Consider the following 17,338-nt stretch of genomic DNA (forward strand, 5'->3'; position numbering starts at 1 on the left):
CTTCTAATTTTGGCTGCATCAGTTCTGGTTTCAGATCTCTGTTCTGTCCCTTATTACCCATGCCTAAAAGTGACTTATTGAGCAAGTCATTTAACCTTAATTTCCTCATGGAGAAAATGGAAGGGTTTGGTCGAAGCAATTACTAAAGGCCCTCTGAGCTCTATCTCATAAATTTTTGAGAGAGGTGGATTTCAACTTAGTCTCAAGAAGCATTTCCTAAAAACTGGCATGGCCCAACAACGAAGTGAGCTTGTCCATCGCTGGAAGTGTTAGAGCAGCCCAAATCAGGGCAGTTGAATGAGAGATTATTGTACTGGGTTAGATATTTAAACTTCTTCCCCAGCTAAAATACTGATTCTGTCCTTAATGGAATGTCAGGACTCAGTACGGGGGACACAGGCCAATCTACCCATTACTTCCATTCTGCTATCTAAACATCATTCCTTTTCCATCCTTGGCATCCCTCCTTACCTGCCATTGTAACACCAGCCCTTGACACCCAGCTGTAGTCAAGGACCTATCCACGTCTTCTCTTGTCCTGAGCTAAAAGAGAGAACAGAGGTGAGCCAGGATCATAGCATGGTGTGACAGTATTCCTTTGTGTCCCTCTTCTACTCTCCTTCCGGGAAATACTACCTGTAGCTGAGGTCAGCTAGCCAGAACTCTGGACTCCCTCCCTGAGCACTCTTGGAGGAAGGGTGTCTACAGGATAAATAGTGAGAAGATCTTGACTCCAACACTAATGTCCTCCATCCTCATGGGAGACAAGCTGGGGTTACAGGCAAAGGACCTACAGATTAGTGATTCACACACTCAGATCACAGAGGGGCTAGCTCCAATAAGTCTCATTCTACAAGTGTTGCCCAATTTTCCCATTCCATCTCTCCACAGAAATATGTCCAACCATATATTCCACCAACCTGAGCATTCCAAGTACCCAACGCCTTCCATCCAGTGATCTCTCTCTATCCTTCAAGCATACTGGACTTTAAAAGTCAGAAGATCTGAGTTCAAATCCTAATTGTAACACTTACTACCTGTGTGACTCTGTACATGTTTCTTTCTCTCTCTAGGTCTCAGTGTCCTCACTTTTTAAAAAAATTTCTCTAATAGCCATGTTGTTCAAAAAAAAAAAAAAGGAAAGAAAATTATGCTTCAGTCTCTACTCAGAGTCCATCAGTTCTCCCTCTAGAAGTGGACAGCATTTTTCATGATGGATCCTTTGGAATTGTCTTGAATCACTGTATTGATTACAATGTCTTTCCCAGTTGGTCATCATTACAATATTTTCATTATTGTGCACAATGTTTACTTTTTAATGAGAAGATTGGACTAGATAATTCCTAAGGTCTCTTCCAGTTCTAAGTTCTATGGTCCTATAATTCCATTAGCTAAGAACCCACATTATCAAAAAGAAGGATGGGGGAGTCCCATACAGATGGGACACACTTGTGGCCATTGTTGCAAGTTTAGTCCCTCTCTAGTGGGAAAATTCCATTCTCCCCTTGACAGATCAACCAAACTCTAGACTGGGTTCTAATTCCAAACACACATTGACCCTCTAAGACTGACCCCAAGAATTGGTCACAGGATGGGTACCAAATCCTGGCTACTGATGGCCTCTAATCTTGGGCACACACTGATCCTGACATCTACCCAAAGAATGGCCCTCAACCTATGACCACAGACTGGTATCCTAATCTTGGTCATAGACTAATCCCAGGCCCAGACTGACATCTAACACTGGCCAGAATGACCTCATGATCCCAGCTACACTTGTTCCTAAACCTGGTCAAAAACTGACTTCCTAGCTCTGATCACAGACAGACCTTACAAACCTGTCCACCAACAAAAGTCTACCACTAAAAACTGATTCCTAACCCTAGTACCAGACATTGCCAGCTAAGAAGTGTCTCCCAGTAATCACAAGAAGGAATGTTAACAATGGCTCAATAGAGCCCATCTCTATTCCTGGACATATAACAAAAAAAAAAATCATCTTTGTGTATTAAGAATAGCACACAGAAATATATGACTCGGTAAAGACACAAGAGTAGGAGACAGATGGATGGATGGAGAGATAGATAACATTTATTTAGTACTTACTAAGTGCTGGGAGTACAAACACAAAAAAGCAAAAACAAGAAAAGGAGGGGAGAGGAAGGTCCCAGAGTAGAGATTTCTCAGGGCAACATTTTCTTGGGGTAGCCATGCAGCAGGCAAGAAATCTAGGTAAAAGTGAGGTGAAGCATCTCTAAAATGGTACTCCTGGCAGGGGGTATCACCAATCAGGAAAGGAAGGCCTCTGAGAGGAGGTCTCTGGGAATGTAGCACAGGTGAGAAGGAAAAGGATTTCAGAGAGTCTAGGCATAGGTAACACAGGGATCCAAGATCTATTCCCAATGTACTGTGTTACTTGGCTTTTCTGGGTCTCAGTCTTTTCATCTAAAAATGGGGGTAGAGGAATTAAGGAAGGAGAAATAGCAATCCAGTCTTCCCCAAGTGTGTGAAAAGGAATGAATGACCATCTTTTAGTATTATATGTCCTTGTTAGACATATATGTCCTTGTTAATTATTAACAACAAATCTAATCCTCCTTTCATTTTAAGCATAGATTTAGAGCTGAAAGGAACCTGAGATGCCATCTAGTCTAACTCCTTTTGCAGATAAGGAAACTGAAACCAAACCTAGGACAGGGAAATAATTTCCCTAGGATAACTAAATTAATCAATCACAGGGCCAGAATTTATCAGATCTTTCACCTCCAAGTCCAAAAAAACTTTTCATTAGATCTCTCTGCCTCAAAATAAAATTTAAAAGTCCTATGGAGACCTTAGAAGTCATCTAATCCAATCCCCTCATATTATAGATGAAGAAACTGGGATCCAGAGTTAGTATATGACTTATCTAGCCATCTGAGTACTTGTTAAAGTAGGATAATTTGAAGCAGAATTTGAACTCAGGTCCTCTGACCCCAAATCCTCCATTCTTTATGTTCCAAGAAGTTAGAAGTTAATTGTACAAACTAACCTATTTTCTGTTCCATGAACAAAACATTTCATCTCCCATGTCTCCATGCCTTTGTTCAGGCAAGATTGTTGTCCATACTTGGTTGAACTCCATCCTCAACTCCATCTCTTGGCATTTCCATTTTCCTTCAAAACTCAGCTGCCACTTCCTACATGAGGCCTTCCTGATCTTTCACCCCACCTCCCAGGAGGGAGGGAAAGCCTATTTTGAATTTATTTGGTATTTATTTATCCTTCTACATGGTTTTTTTTTTCTACTCTCCAGCCCCAAAAGAATGTTAAGTCTTTTGTGGGTAGAAACTGTTTTGGTTTTTGTCTTTGAAGCTCAACACCTAGCAGAGGTCCCGTCACATAGATGTTTAATAAACATTTATTGAATTGAATTAAATTCACATAAAGAACCTTACTCTCCTACCATTTACTCATGTGCTACAAAATTGGGAGCAGGATGTCATCTTGTTTCATTATATAGATGGAGGTGACTAAGATATTGAACAAAGAGAAGACATTTCCACCGATCACACAGCATGCCAGGAATAAATCAGAGGCTAAAATTCAAGCCTCTTTTTCACACCTTCTCCCCATGAATTGGTAAAACTGCAAAGTGCTAAAATTCAGGGAAATCTAACCCCTACATCCTGCTACTCACTCCCCAGTTCACAGGATAAACACTCCCTTCATCTCTCTGACAGAACACCCTCCTTCTCAATATCCCTACTCTCTTTGGGGCATCCTAGTCTTTCCCAGATCTGCTCACTTTGTAGTTGGATCATCATCCATTTCGTCCATGGGTCACATTCTATATGTCCCCTTCCCCTTCCCCTGTATTGCCCCCCTCAGATACTTGATATCTATTCACATTCTTCCCAAAACATAGCTTCTAAGATATCAGAGAACTACTCAAGAACACACAATAACTCCCTATTGCCTTTCAGGTCCAAGAATCAACTTTTCTACCTGACATTCAAGGGTTTCCATCAACAAATACCACTTTTTTGGTAGCAGGAACTATCCCCTCTTTCTATTTGAATTCTCAGACTTAGTTCAGTACATTACACATAGACAGTGCTTAATGAATACTATTCCATCATTTTTTTTCATTTTCTTCATCAACTTCATCTTGTTACTTCCTGAAATTCCCTTCTGTCCAAGACAGACTATCCTGTTCACTATTCCTTAACATGATTTCCCTGTGCCTCTAATCAGGTCACACTGTTCATTGATTTAATAAACATTTATTAAACACTAACTCTGTACAGAGATAAAAATAGATGAGATACAGTACTTGCTCAGCTCACCATGAATGGAATGCCCTTCCTCACCCTTCTCTCTGCTTGTCTAAGTACCACCCATCCTTCAAAGCTGATCTCAAAACCTGCCTCTTGCCCCACTTTAAGAAGCCTGCCTAGAACACCCTGGTCCATACTGACTGATTTCTTCCTACTTATCTAAACACTCATTTGCTACTTATAGAATTTTAAGCTGGAAAGAAACTTTGAGATCTTCTATTCCAATACCCTCAAGCCATCTTGCACTATGGATTTTCTATTCTTACCTCCCCAAGGCAAGTACCCTTGCTTATACCACTTCATATTCCTAGTACCTAGCACAGAGTAAGGTGCTTGGTAAATGTTTATTGATGATGACAACAACGAGGACCCTTCTTCCACCAACCTGCATTGATACCTTTTCTGTTACTCAACAAATCACTAGCCAAAGTTCATTAGTCTTCAAAACTTGGCTTAAACACATCTCCTCCAGGATGTCTTATCTGATTAATTCTACCCCTGAACTGCCCTCCTCCCAAACTAGTACAATACTTTATATATCCCATTTGTATGGGGCAAACTCAGATAATCCATTCCCAGCTACACTTTCCTGGAGATAATACTAGGAAAAGAACAGAAGGGTTATTATTATCTCTTCCCAGGCAGAAGAAAAGAAATATGTAGACATATATAACTTACATTTGTATAAATATTTATAAATTCAAAGGGTATACATGTCAGGGATTGGTCAGGAGTTCAGTGAATTAACTTGAAGAACATAAACTGTGGTGAGCCTTTGTCTAGAATTTGGATTCTTTATTGCTGAGGATGAATTGATTGACTATTGTAGGTCTGGGCCATTCCTTTGTATTGATCCCCTACAGAAGGGGGTCAGTTAAAGAGTCATACTCTTTTGCCTTGTTCCCCTTTTTTTGAGCACTAATCTAAATGGCCATCTCCCCTTTGGCCCCCAAAATTGCAGCCTCTTGATCTGAGAGGTAGCAGCAGCTTGGGCAATGGTGGAAAAGTGAGTTTCTGGATCCTAAGTAGCTGTACCTAGCCCTGGAAAAGCAGTGGTAGAGGAACATGGAAGCCACATATATTCTCAGTTATGTGGTCCCAGAAGAGTGGAATTACATAGCCAAGTGATGGGAGTGCTGGAAGCTAGCCTTCTGGAAAGAAAAGCATCTTCCTGGGCTGGGGGTGGGGGAAAGAAGGAGAAAGATCACGAATACATTCCCCTCAGCTAGAGGTGCAACAGGGGAATAAGACATGGGGATCAAAAGACCTGGTCCTCCAATATGACCCCAAGTTATTCAGATGTTTTTGAGTCATTTTTCAATCATATCTGACTCTTCGTGACCCCATTTGGGGTTTTCTTCGCAGAGATACTGGAATGGTTTGCCATTTCCTTCTCCAGCTCATTTTACATATGACGAATTGAGGCAAACAGGGTTAAGTGACTTGCCCAGGGTCACACAGCTAGTAAGTGTCTGGGGCCAGATCTGAACTCAGAAAAATGAGTCTTCCTGACTCCAGACCCAGCGCCCTGTGCAATATGGCACTACCTAGCTGCCCCCAAGTTATTCAGATGGTAAAGTTAAATAGGAAGAGTTACCTCTGAAGTGGACAGTGAGTAAATTGTATAATATGGCTTCCAAAAAGGCTAGTACAATCTTAAGTCAGAGATCCGAGGTCAGGAAACAAGAGAAGTCACAATCCTGCCATACTCAGAATTCAGAATTGTTGATTGGGAAAAAAACCTTAGAATTCACCTAACCTAATCCTGTACCTGAATAGGAATCCCCTTTCTAACCATACTCAATAAGGGGCCCTCCATCCTTTTCTTAGGAGTGCTTCTTGACCTGATTCTCCTGAGAACTAAAGAACATTACATGGGCTAGGCAGCCCATATTTCTAATCACTGGGAAGGGTGTTGCTGCATGTCAAGCATTAATCTGCCTCTCTGGAACTTCCCTTCCCTAGTCAAACTACATTTGGAGTATTGCATTCAGTTCTGAGTCTCACATTTTTAAAAGGACATTGACAAGCTAGAACATGGCCAGGGGAGGGCAATCAGAACTGTGAATGAACTTGAAAACATGTCATATGAGAATGAAGAGAAAGAGTTGGGAGATATTTGGCCTGAAGAAAAACTAAAGAAGAGGGATGGGATAGGGAATAATGATTGTTGTCTACAAGAATACACACAGCTGAAGATTTAGACTTGTCAAGAGAACCGAACTAGGGTCAACATGAGGCAGATTTCAGGTCATTGCAAGAATTTCCTAATTATCAATGATCCTAATGTGGAATGAGCTGCTAAATATGGAATTAACTTCCCCATTACCTGAGGTCTTCAATCAGAGTCTGAAGGTTCACTTGTTGAGGCTCGTGTAGGCAGGATTTCTGCTCAGGTATGTGCTGAGCTGGATGGCATCTGAGGTCCCTTGCAATTCTGATAGTCTGATTCTGTGTGGCTCCTGACACTGTTGCTTCATTGAGCTCTGAGAAAATGCCTTCTGGGACATGATCATGGGGAAATGGAGCTGTGGTGCGGAGGAAAGAGCTCTGCCCTGGGAATCAGGAGACCTGGATTCTCTTTCTAGCTGTGCTATTTACTAAGTCAATGACCTTGGGAAAATGCCTTCCCCTCACTGGGCTTTAGTTTCCTCATCTGTGAAATTAGGGTATTGGACTAGATAGTCTCTGAAGTCCTTCTGAGCTCTGACTCCTTAAGTAGAGGAAAGGGTACCTGGGGTGAGGAAGATGAGTTTCCCAAGGGAATTACAGAGAAGAAAACCATATGCAACAAAAGTCTCTATAGCAGCTCCCTTCAAAGAAGTCAAAACACTTTATATCCCTTATTTTGTCCACTCCCCACATCTCCATGAAATAGTGATGGGGGATGCAACTGTCTAGGGGCACCAGAGAGTAGAAGCAATTTGTTTAGGATCCCCCAGTAAAAAAAAAAAAAGCAAAAAAACAAAACAAAACCGGGAGTCCTGAGCCCAAGTGTGAAGGCTCAGGCTTTGCTAGGCATGCACTCCTCCCTTTTATAACCAAATGCCCAGCCTGAGTTCTCCTATACAGTTCACCCCACATCCCAGCCCAGGAATCACTCCCCTTCTTCTCCCCTACCCCCAAATACCCACTTACAGCAGGGAAACCATATACCTAATTCTATCCAAGACCCTGACCACCCCAGCCCACAGGTATCTTTCTTTCTTCTGACCTCCCATATAATTCTGATTGCTGGTTACCTTCTCATTTGTGTGTTCTGTCATTCCAACTAGACTGTGAGGTCCCTAAGGGATCAAAGTATTTAGTATTGGAAGAGACCTTACGGTTCCATCTGGTTCAACCCCCCTCATTTCACAGATAAGAAAACTAGGGCTCCAAGAGATTAAGTCACTTGCCCAAGGTCACATAGGTAATAACAGACAGATCCAGGACTCAAGCCCTCAGATTCCAGGCCCAGTGCTCTTTCTATTGTGCTATACAGCAGACCTCCTACTTCCATCCCTAGTGCAATCTAACTCATGGTTGGGCACATGGTAGTCACTTTGTAAATATGTGTGGAGAGGCTGAATCAAGGTACTGACAAGAGAGATACCCTCAGGTCCCCATAGGAAAGATCAGAGGAGCGCTACAATTAATCCTCCACATGGTGAGGTCCCAAGCTGGGTACTCACATGGACCATATCTGCCTTCTATTCCCACAATCTATCACTCAGGATGTTTTTTAATACGGGATTCATTTTTTTTTTGTTTTTTTAACTGTGCTGGATTCTGTGACCATACCCTAAACTGGCCTTTTCCTGGATGGAAGAGAGAGAGGGCCTTAACCAGAGGCCCTACTAGGATCTCCCTTCCCCCACACATTCCCACGGCAGGGAAGGTATTAGAAACAGGAAATGTCAGAACTGGAAGGGACGAGAAGGTGGTTTCTAAGGAAAAGGAGTTGGAAACCCAGGCACTGGCATCGGGTCCACGAAACCTTACGTCAATGGAGGTGGGGGGGACGCAGCGCCAAGAGAGGAAGATGAGGGAAGAATGGGGAAAGAGGCCCCGGGGCCTTGGGTGGCTCCCTGCTGCTTCCCCACCTGCCAGAAACCGCACCTTCTCCCGATCCGGGGATACCCCACCCCCCCCCCCGCCTGGGCAGAACGAAGGTCACCTGGGCTCTCCTCCACACACTGTGCGGGTGAAGGGGATACGGGGGCGCAACGCGAAGGGAAGCGGGCTGGAGCTCCCAGCCCAACGCCCCCGCCCCGCCCCCGCGCCCTGTCCTCCGCAGCAAAGCCCCAGAGCCCGTAATCCTGGATCTCCGGGCTACGTATAGCGGCGGCCGGCCTGGGCCCCCCAGCCCCACAACTCACCCGCCGCAGGGGCTGCTCCACCGTCCGAGAAGCGGGGAGGGCCACGCAGTGCGAGGCGATGCAATGCTCCGCAATGCTCTGCAATGCACGCCAAGGCACCGCACCGCACCGCACCGCACGGACGAGGCGCTCCGAACGCCGCAGCCCCTCCGCTCCAGGCTTCGGGGCGGGGAGGGGGCGAGCGCGCGCGCGCCCCAGAGCCGGCTCCTCCTCGCACTCCCGCTCCCGCTCCCGCAGCGCCGCGGCCGCCACCGCCTCCTCCTGCGGCAGAGCCTCTCGCGAGATCCCCCCTCCCTCCCGCCCCGATCCGATCCACCTCCGGCCCCACTCGGGGTGTCGCGAGAGAGGAGCCTGCAGGCCGCGGGCGCTCCCACGGCGCTGTCCGAGGTGCTGCGACCGGGGAAGGGCTTGCAGGGCTCAGGTGGGCCAGCAGGGGGCGATGCGGGGACGGAGCCGGCCCGGGATGCTCGAGCAAAGGCTGGGACAAGGGACAGAGCGGGAGGAGGGGAACGGCGGGGAGAGAGGAGCAGGGAGGACGAAGACCGCCCCACCTGCACGGAGCAGTCAATCTAGAGTCAGCAAGGGGGGGAGGGGCGCTGCTCTGAGACTCCATTTCCCCATCTGTGAAAGTAGGAAGATGGACGAGACCATCTCCAGACTCCCCAGCCCAACGTCCTTTAGCAATAGTGAGAAACAGTCCGGGCCCGCGGGGCAGGTGCAGAGAGTCAGGTGAGAGAGGGGCGTGAGAGAGGGGCATGAGAGTGGCGTGCACAGGGACCAGACAGAGCCAGAGAGACAGACGGAGGTCAGGACAGGGAGAGGAGAAAAGACGTGGGAAGACGGAGAGGGAGGATTGAGAGACACAGAGGTGCACAGAGAAAGCCTGCGTCGCACGCGCATATCTGGTGGTTGGGTGTTTTGGGTTTTGTTTTTTTTTTTCATTTAAAATGGCATTTACATAGTACACAGAATGTCAGATTGCAGTCACCCAGGGCAAGTCACCCTGTTGCTCCTGACATGACCACTCTCAACCCCTCTCTCTCAGCCCACCCACACAGCTCTGGGTCCTAAAAGGAAATTTTCTGGGGGAGGGAGACACTGAAAGGATTCTTTCCCAGGAATAAGGGCTGATTGTCCGGCTGAGGCCCTACCCAGATGGACCTTCATGCTTCACCCTCACAGCTGCTTCAGAATGGAGTAGTGGGGAAACCGGAGTGATAGGGAGGAAGGAAATCAGATGAACGGAGAGATGCAGATCTGTCCTTTTTTATCAGGAAAAGAAAAGAAGTGGGGCAGGTTGACCTTCTGGGCCTATACATCGTGCTAAGGTTTGCCAGACATCCTGGAGAATGGCTAAGGATCAATAGACCCGAGTTTCAATTCTGACTTGGATACTAATTTTATGTATGTTCTTAAATAAGTCATTTCCCAAATGTGGGCTTCCATTTCTCCTTGCGTTAAATAAGGTTCAGAATTGGTAGGTTTTTCCCTGCAATTTTTTTGTCCAAACCTGTGATTTCATCCGTCAATATGGGAAGCCTAGTGAAGAAGTAACTGTTACCTTATAGGTTTACTGGCCTAGTGAACAGAGAAGTTCAGTGGCTTGCATGTGGCCATATACCAATATCAGAGTCAGGACCTGAACCATATCTTTATGACTCTCACACTAGCATAATCGGGATGCTACCTCTCTGGGAAAACCAGATGAGATGATGAATCTGAATGTGTTTGGGAAAGTAGAATAAAACCCCAGGCTACATTATAAAGAACATTAGAGAGAAAGCCCAGGGGCAGGGATTTCGAAGATTATCTCTCCCCACCCCTAAGAATCAGCAGGGACTTCCCACCACAAGCAAGCAGTAGAATCATTTGTTTGTTTGCCAGACCCTCTTCTACCATAATCAGATGCCAGCAATCGTTGTCTTTGCATGGTGGGCAGAGCTGTGTGTTAGCTCATTCTTGGGTTTTTAGAACTAGGGTTTTTTAGTAGAGCTTTTGAGTAAAGCCCTTATTACAAAAAACAGAAGACTGGAAATTAACAGAGTAATGGGAATTCAAGAAGGCTCTGTGGTTCAGCATGGTGACAGGGAGGGCTCCCAATGTGGGAAAAGTCTCCACCAAGCAGATCATATAACTTAGTGGCTAAATCTAAGGAAGGGGAGTTGCTAAGTCACTGAGAGGTTATGACTTGCCCAAGGCCATAAAGCTGATATTGTAGGGTACATTAAACTATGAATGCTGAAATGTATGTCATAATGTTTGCTGTGTGATTTCTATGTGTCTTCCTAGGATCTGTACAAAGAAATGTTTGCTTCTTAGAATTTTATAATTTCAAGTGCCATCTTTCCTCCAGGGAATTAAAATTAACTGCTATTGTTTGCTGGAAAATATATACATACTATACACATTTACAAATATCTGCATTAAGAAGCACGTGAGTTCAAATCCGAACTCAGATACTTCCTAGCTGGGTTACGCTGGACAAATCACTTAACCTGTTTGACTCAGTTTCCTCAGTTTTCCTCAGTATCCTCTGTAAAATGAGGATAACAATAACTCTCAGAGTTGTTGTGAGGATCACTGATATAATTTTTGAAAAGTACTTAGTATAATACCTGGCATATAGTAAGAACACATAAATATTAGTAACATTAATAATGATTATTATTGTTATTGAGGTTCCTTTCCCCTATTAGGATTCTTGTATATTCAAAGTATATCACCCTTCTCCTATAAAATTTCAAGAGAAAAGCCTCTTCTTCAGAGGGCTTTTGATTCTCCTTTTAAATAAGCCAAGGCCATTATCTTCACATCGGTCTGTTAATTAAGAGACTGGGCTCCTTGGAAAGTTGAAGACACACTGTCTTGTATACCTGTGTAGTTTTAATTGCTTCTCTCTCTCTTTTACTTTCAACCCTAAAATTAACCAAAATTCCCCTGTCTCCTCAATTATAACTTTATGGATTAAAGTCTGTCTGAGCCCAAATGGTGCCATAACTACTGAAATCATAGATAAGATCCTCTACATTCCCTTTGTTAGTCAACCTTGATTTTACATGGATGCTCTAATTCTATTTCTCTCATTTCCACATGCAGGAGGTAGATGAACATGAGTACCGTAAATCTTGGTTATACATCTTCTCACTAGACAAAGTAATCTCAGAGGCCAAAGAAACAAAGCTACTGGGTTTTGTAAATAGTGCCCCTTAGGCTGTATTTTATTCCCTGCTTTAATGGAAACAACAGGATGAGCCTGACTAATTCTATCTTGAAGGAGACCTCTACCATTGTTAGAGATTTACTGCCAACATGAGATATTCTGATAAAACTAAACACTGCAAAATGCATTTTCCCACTGGAACAAATATGACCTTTTACAACTACTGTGTCTCCAGGGCTTGCATATTTGTCCATTTCCATTCTGCAGCAGAATGCCACCAATTGGCTGTATATGCTATAACTTTCCCTAAAAAGCTATAAAAACCCAATCTATAGTCTATGAAGTGGAAGCTGTTACCAGCCCAAGCATTCTTCCTTAGTGCACTAATAAATTTCTTTTTCCTTTCAATCTGACTACTCACTTTTTGACCTCTAGTCTTATAGATCTCATGATGGGTGAGATTCTCCCTGGCCTCCTATAGAACACAGGCTGGGAAACCCCTGCAACACCCATCAACCAGTTACAGTATTCAGAGATCCCAAGGCATAGATCTGGGAGTGGAAAAAACAGAGAATCCTTGGTGTTCTCTGCCAATCCTGAAACCTGATAAAGAGCATGCATCCCTAACATATGTCAGAGATAAGAATTTTGATGTACTGGGGGGAAACTTGGGAAGCAAGGAAAGACATCTTGGAAACTGCCACACCAACACCTCAATCTGGATACAAATTTGGAGAACCACAGCATCTCTCTCCTATTTGCAGTATGCCTAAGGTTTTGACTGGTATATACTGTATCCTTTAATAAATATCATTTATACATGCAAATCACCTTTCTCCTCCTCTCCTTCCTCCTCCTCCTTCTCATCCTTCTTCCCCAGGGTCACACAGCTAGTAAGTGTCTTAGGCCAGATTTTAACTCAGGTCCTCCTGACTTCAGGGTCAGTGCTTTATCCACTGAGCCACCTAGCTGCCCCTATGGACATGTAAGTTTTTTATATGTCTTTACTCTTTTTTTCCTTCCTTATTGTGGACACTGAGCTACCACAGAGTCATTCATTTGGAGAGAACTTTGCCACCAAATGGAAAATGGAAATAAGCAGGGTGATACTAATTAAGACTCCTCATTTTAAACCCCTAAAACTCCCACAGACCCCTCATTCAAATTGCTGCCTGGAGTAGACCTAATTCATCTAGTAAGTTTCAGATAGAATTTGAACCCAAATCTTAGGAATTTCAAGTCCAGCACTCTATTCACTACTCTCAGTCAGCCTCTCAACAGAGAAATTTTTTTAATTGCATTTTTCATCATGTCCACCATACATCCATTGTAATTTGGGTTATTTGTGATTTTGTAAATGTGTAATTATGACTGTACAAAGATGACCCATTATGTTCAATCATGTGGCATAGCTTTTGCTGCAGCAAGTCATTCAGTATCATTGAAAGGGCTCTGGTATTCCTCAATATCATTCACAAAAGTCCTTCCTAAGTCTGATGCTTCCTCTGATGTCTCAACTATTAAATCCAGTGGCCTTTTCTCATTCCTCATCGTCTCTGACTTCTCTCTAGCTCAATACTGTTGAGCTCTGCTTTTGGATTTATTCTCCTTCCATAGCTCCCATGACACTGCTCTCCTTCTCAGGGTTCCTCCTACCTGTCTGACTGTGCTTGCTCAGGCTCCTTTGCTGAATCATCATCTATCTCTGAAACATAGGTATCCCCAAAGACTCTGCCTTCTTTTCTTCTTTCTTTACATTCTCTCCAGATGATCTGATCCACACCAGTGGGTTTTGTTATCACCCCTATGCAGATGACTATTCCCTCCACTGGAAGTTAGTCCTACATCATGATCCACCTGATGGATATCTCTACCTGAATGTGGCATAGGCATCTCAAAAAGTATGTTCAAAGTGCATCTGGTATAGCAGCTAGAGCAGCAGTCTTAGAATTAGGAAAATCTGAATTAAAAATATCACTTCAGATAGGCATGTCATAGTAATAACCTCTGGGAAGCTCAGTTTCTTCATCTGTAATATGGGGATAACATGACAGTTACCTCACAGAGATGTCATGAGGATCAAATGAGATAATGTATGTAAAACATTTTGCCATCTCTACTGTCCAAGGATAATCGTAGCTAAATGCAAAGAAACCTATCACTGTGAATTTGACCACCAGGTGATTAATTGGGGGGGAGGGGGCTCTAGAAATTCATAAAGAATGTGGTAAGAAGGTTGTGATCTCATATATAGGTGTAGTGTCCATATAAAATCATGGATCTTTCCAAGAATCCAAAAGAATTACAAGAATTGTGTCTCAGCATTTCAGAAATCCATTATCTCAGCGAGCTGGGTGCTCTTTCTACCAGTTAAATTCAATTCAATAAACATTTTACTTATATGCAAGGCACCACACTTATACCAGCATAGATGACAGTCCCTCTTTACCTCAGTAGATGGGATTCAAGAGTTGTCATAAACAAAACAACTTCATCACCCCAAAGCTAACTTGGCAACTAGACTCTCCAAACTTAGCTAAGTTGGTCCAGGGACAAGAGACACAGTCCATCACCAAGCCAGTACTTGAAGTCTTCCCAGCCTAGTTATCCTAACCAAACATTGTGTTCCATTGGAATAGCTCTCAAGAGCCCAGGGTCATCTCTATGGCATGATGATCAATTCTTATTTATTTATGTATATTTTTATTTTAAATATTTTATATTTGGTTACATTTTTATATATTTCATTTATTTATAGTAGTTTTAGACCAATAAGTTTATAGATGTATATATAGCACTTTGTCATTTTGTCCAAGGATAATTACAAAGATTTTCATCACTAGAAGACTGGTTACCGGGTGACAAATTTTTTAAGATGACAAAAGATGGGAATAGTCAAAATTAATAACAGTAATAGTATTCACATAGCTCCTTAAGGTTTGCAAGCACTTTATGAATGTAATATCTTATTTTATCCTCACAACTCTGAGACAGGTATTATTATAATTTCCACTTCACATATAAGGAAACTGAGGCAGAAAGCAGCTAAGAGATTTGATCAAGCTAAGACATCTAGAAAGTATCTGAAGCTGAATCTTACTGACTCTAAGTCCAGTACTCTATCCGCTGCACTGCCTACCTGCCCACAGGTGACAAGATTGTGGAAAGATAGGCACAATAATAATATATTGTTGGTGGAACTGCAAATTGATTCTACCATTCTAGAAAGCAATTTGGACTTGGACTAAGAAACTGACTAAAATTTCCATATCCTTTGAACCAGAGATCCTACCATTAGGCATCAACCAATGGGAATTTATTAAAATAAGCCAGGAAAAAAAGGTCAGTGATAAAAAGGAAGACCCCATATATACCAAAAATATTTGTAACAGCAAATTTGTAATAAAGAACTAGAAACAAAGTAGATGCTCAATAATGGGAGAATGGCTAAAAAAAGTATGCTACATGAATGTAGAATACTATTATATTATAAGAAATGATGAATACAATAATAAGGAAAATTGTGGGGAGGCACCTGAAATGATGCAAAGTGAAGGAAGCAAAAGCAGGAAAACTGTATGTACAGTGACTACAACATTATAGGTAGCACCATAGATAGAGTACTGAACCTGATTCAAGAACTCCTGAACTCAAATCCAGCCTCAGACACCTACTAGTTATGTGACCCTGGACAAGTCACTTAATCTATTTGCCTCAGTTTACTCAATTGTAAAATGGGGATAATAATAGCACCTACCTCCCAGAATTGTTGTATGAATCAAATTCATTAATTATAAAACTCTTAATAGTGGTTAGCACATAGTAAGTGCTGTGTAAATGTTAACTATTATTATTATTACAGCAGTATAAATGGAAAGAACAAACAGCAACAAGAAAAACTGAAAATGAATTCTGTGTAATTATTATGACCAGCCTTGGCTCTGTGGAAGAGATATGAGAATGCATCTCCCCTGCTTGTTGGCAGACATGAGAGATTAAGGGTGTATAACACTACATATAATATTTGAAGTAGTTTATGTCTTTATCAGTTTTTGAAGAACTCTTTATTTCTCTTTTTTATTCTTTGTTATAAGGGATGGCTCTACTGGAGAAAGAGGCATATGTTGGAAAATAGTAGTGATGCAAAAGATACAAATAAAATAATTGTGTTATAAAATATATATAAACTTTTAAAATAAATTCTTATCCAATAAAACTGAAGCTCAAGAGAAAAAATAAGCCAAGAGACAATAGAAGGACATACATTGGGTCTAATGAAAAGATGTACTTCTTTAAGTAAAGAGGTTCTAGCCAATTGAATTTCAGCATCTTCTCTACAATCCCTTTTTATGCCTATTGTCTCTCCCTTTTCCTCTAGACTTTTGTCTTCCCAGATACATGTGGCATCAATGCCACAGCAAATGCCTGGTTACAGTATATGGGAAGCAAGGTAGTATGGGGGGAAAAACACTGGATTGGGAATGAGAAGAACTGAGTTCATATCTCAGCTCTGCCACTTTCCTACGTATTTGGCCATGGGTGAGTTATTTTCCTCAGTTTTCTAATCTGGAAAATGAGGAGGTTAAACATGCAGTCCTACGAAACTCAGCCAACTGAACATTAATTGTCTTTCATGCCACCAATCATTTAGGTATTTAGAAACATCGACCTGGCAGGAGTTTCTACTTCGCATATGGACATTTGTAATCATGTGGGCACAATTATGCAGACCCATAAAAATCAAGCCAAAAAGGAAGAGAGAAGGATGCTAAAATGTCCATAATTGCTCACAGAGACTACCCAGGGGTCAGGTATTATACATGCCTCAGGATTCAGTCAGAATGAACCACCATATTCTCGATCCTCACTTAGTGTAAATGTTGCTTCCCAGCTGTCACCAAAGAAACCACCCACCAATGGGACTTACAAAAAGACACTAGCATTATACTTAGTGCTTTTTGACTTTATGCTGTCCGTGGTCCTTGAATACAAGGAAAGCCTATATAATAGAAAATCACAGATAATCACCAATTTCCATTTTTATTGTTTCAACCTTCATTCTCTTTCTCAAAGGACACAATTCATCCGGAAATAAACAGCTCTGAAGAATTCCTCCCTCTTTTTTTGTCTGCTCTTATAGCCTTCTGGAGAAGTAGAAAGAGAAGTGGTAGAGGAAAAAGAAATATAGAGGGGCCTAGATAATCCACAAGCTGGATACAAGGCAGCCCCTCTTTGTCCTAACTAGGGCTAAGATAGCTCAGATTCATTCCAGTTATTCTGAGAATCAAAGAACCTAAAAGGAAATCCCTATTAGAAAGGTGTGGTAGGAAAAGAACACTCCTGGGTAAAAGCAGGAGGTTCTCCCCCAAGGGGGCAGGATATGAGGGTTTAATTCAAAAATCAGGCAGAGTAAACAAGACCACAACAAGCAAAGAGAAGGAAAGGAAGGAAGTGGCCAAATGTAGAAGAAAAGCCCTGTCATGGGACTGCAAAGTATG

General features: G+C 42.6%; 1 protein-coding gene across 3 annotated transcripts in view; it reads right to left on the bottom strand.

Annotated features, from left to right (window-relative positions):
* Window positions 1–17,338, bottom strand: part of SCAMP5 (secretory carrier membrane protein 5) — a 63,183-nt gene that overhangs the window by 17,798 nt on the left and 28,047 nt on the right. Inside the window, exons 1-2 of one of the 3 annotated variants that reach the window (XM_072628355.1) lie at window positions 8,681–8,933; window positions 472–543 (exon numbers count right to left, since the gene is read on the bottom strand). In XM_072628355.1, the coding sequence (XP_072484456.1) occupies window positions 472–478 (7 nt within the window). In that variant the 5' untranslated portion in view covers window positions 479–543; window positions 8,681–8,933. Of the gene's footprint in view, window positions 1–471; window positions 544–8,680; window positions 8,955–17,338 lie in introns of those variants that run through there. The other 2 variants (XM_072628356.1, XM_072628357.1) reach the window with 2 other exon arrangements.

The sequence above is a fragment of the Notamacropus eugenii genome, chromosome 1 (genome assembly GCF_028372415.1).
Source record: "Notamacropus eugenii isolate mMacEug1 chromosome 1, mMacEug1.pri_v2, whole genome shotgun sequence".
Classification (NCBI taxonomy): Eukaryota; Metazoa; Chordata; class Mammalia; order Diprotodontia; family Macropodidae; genus Notamacropus; species Notamacropus eugenii.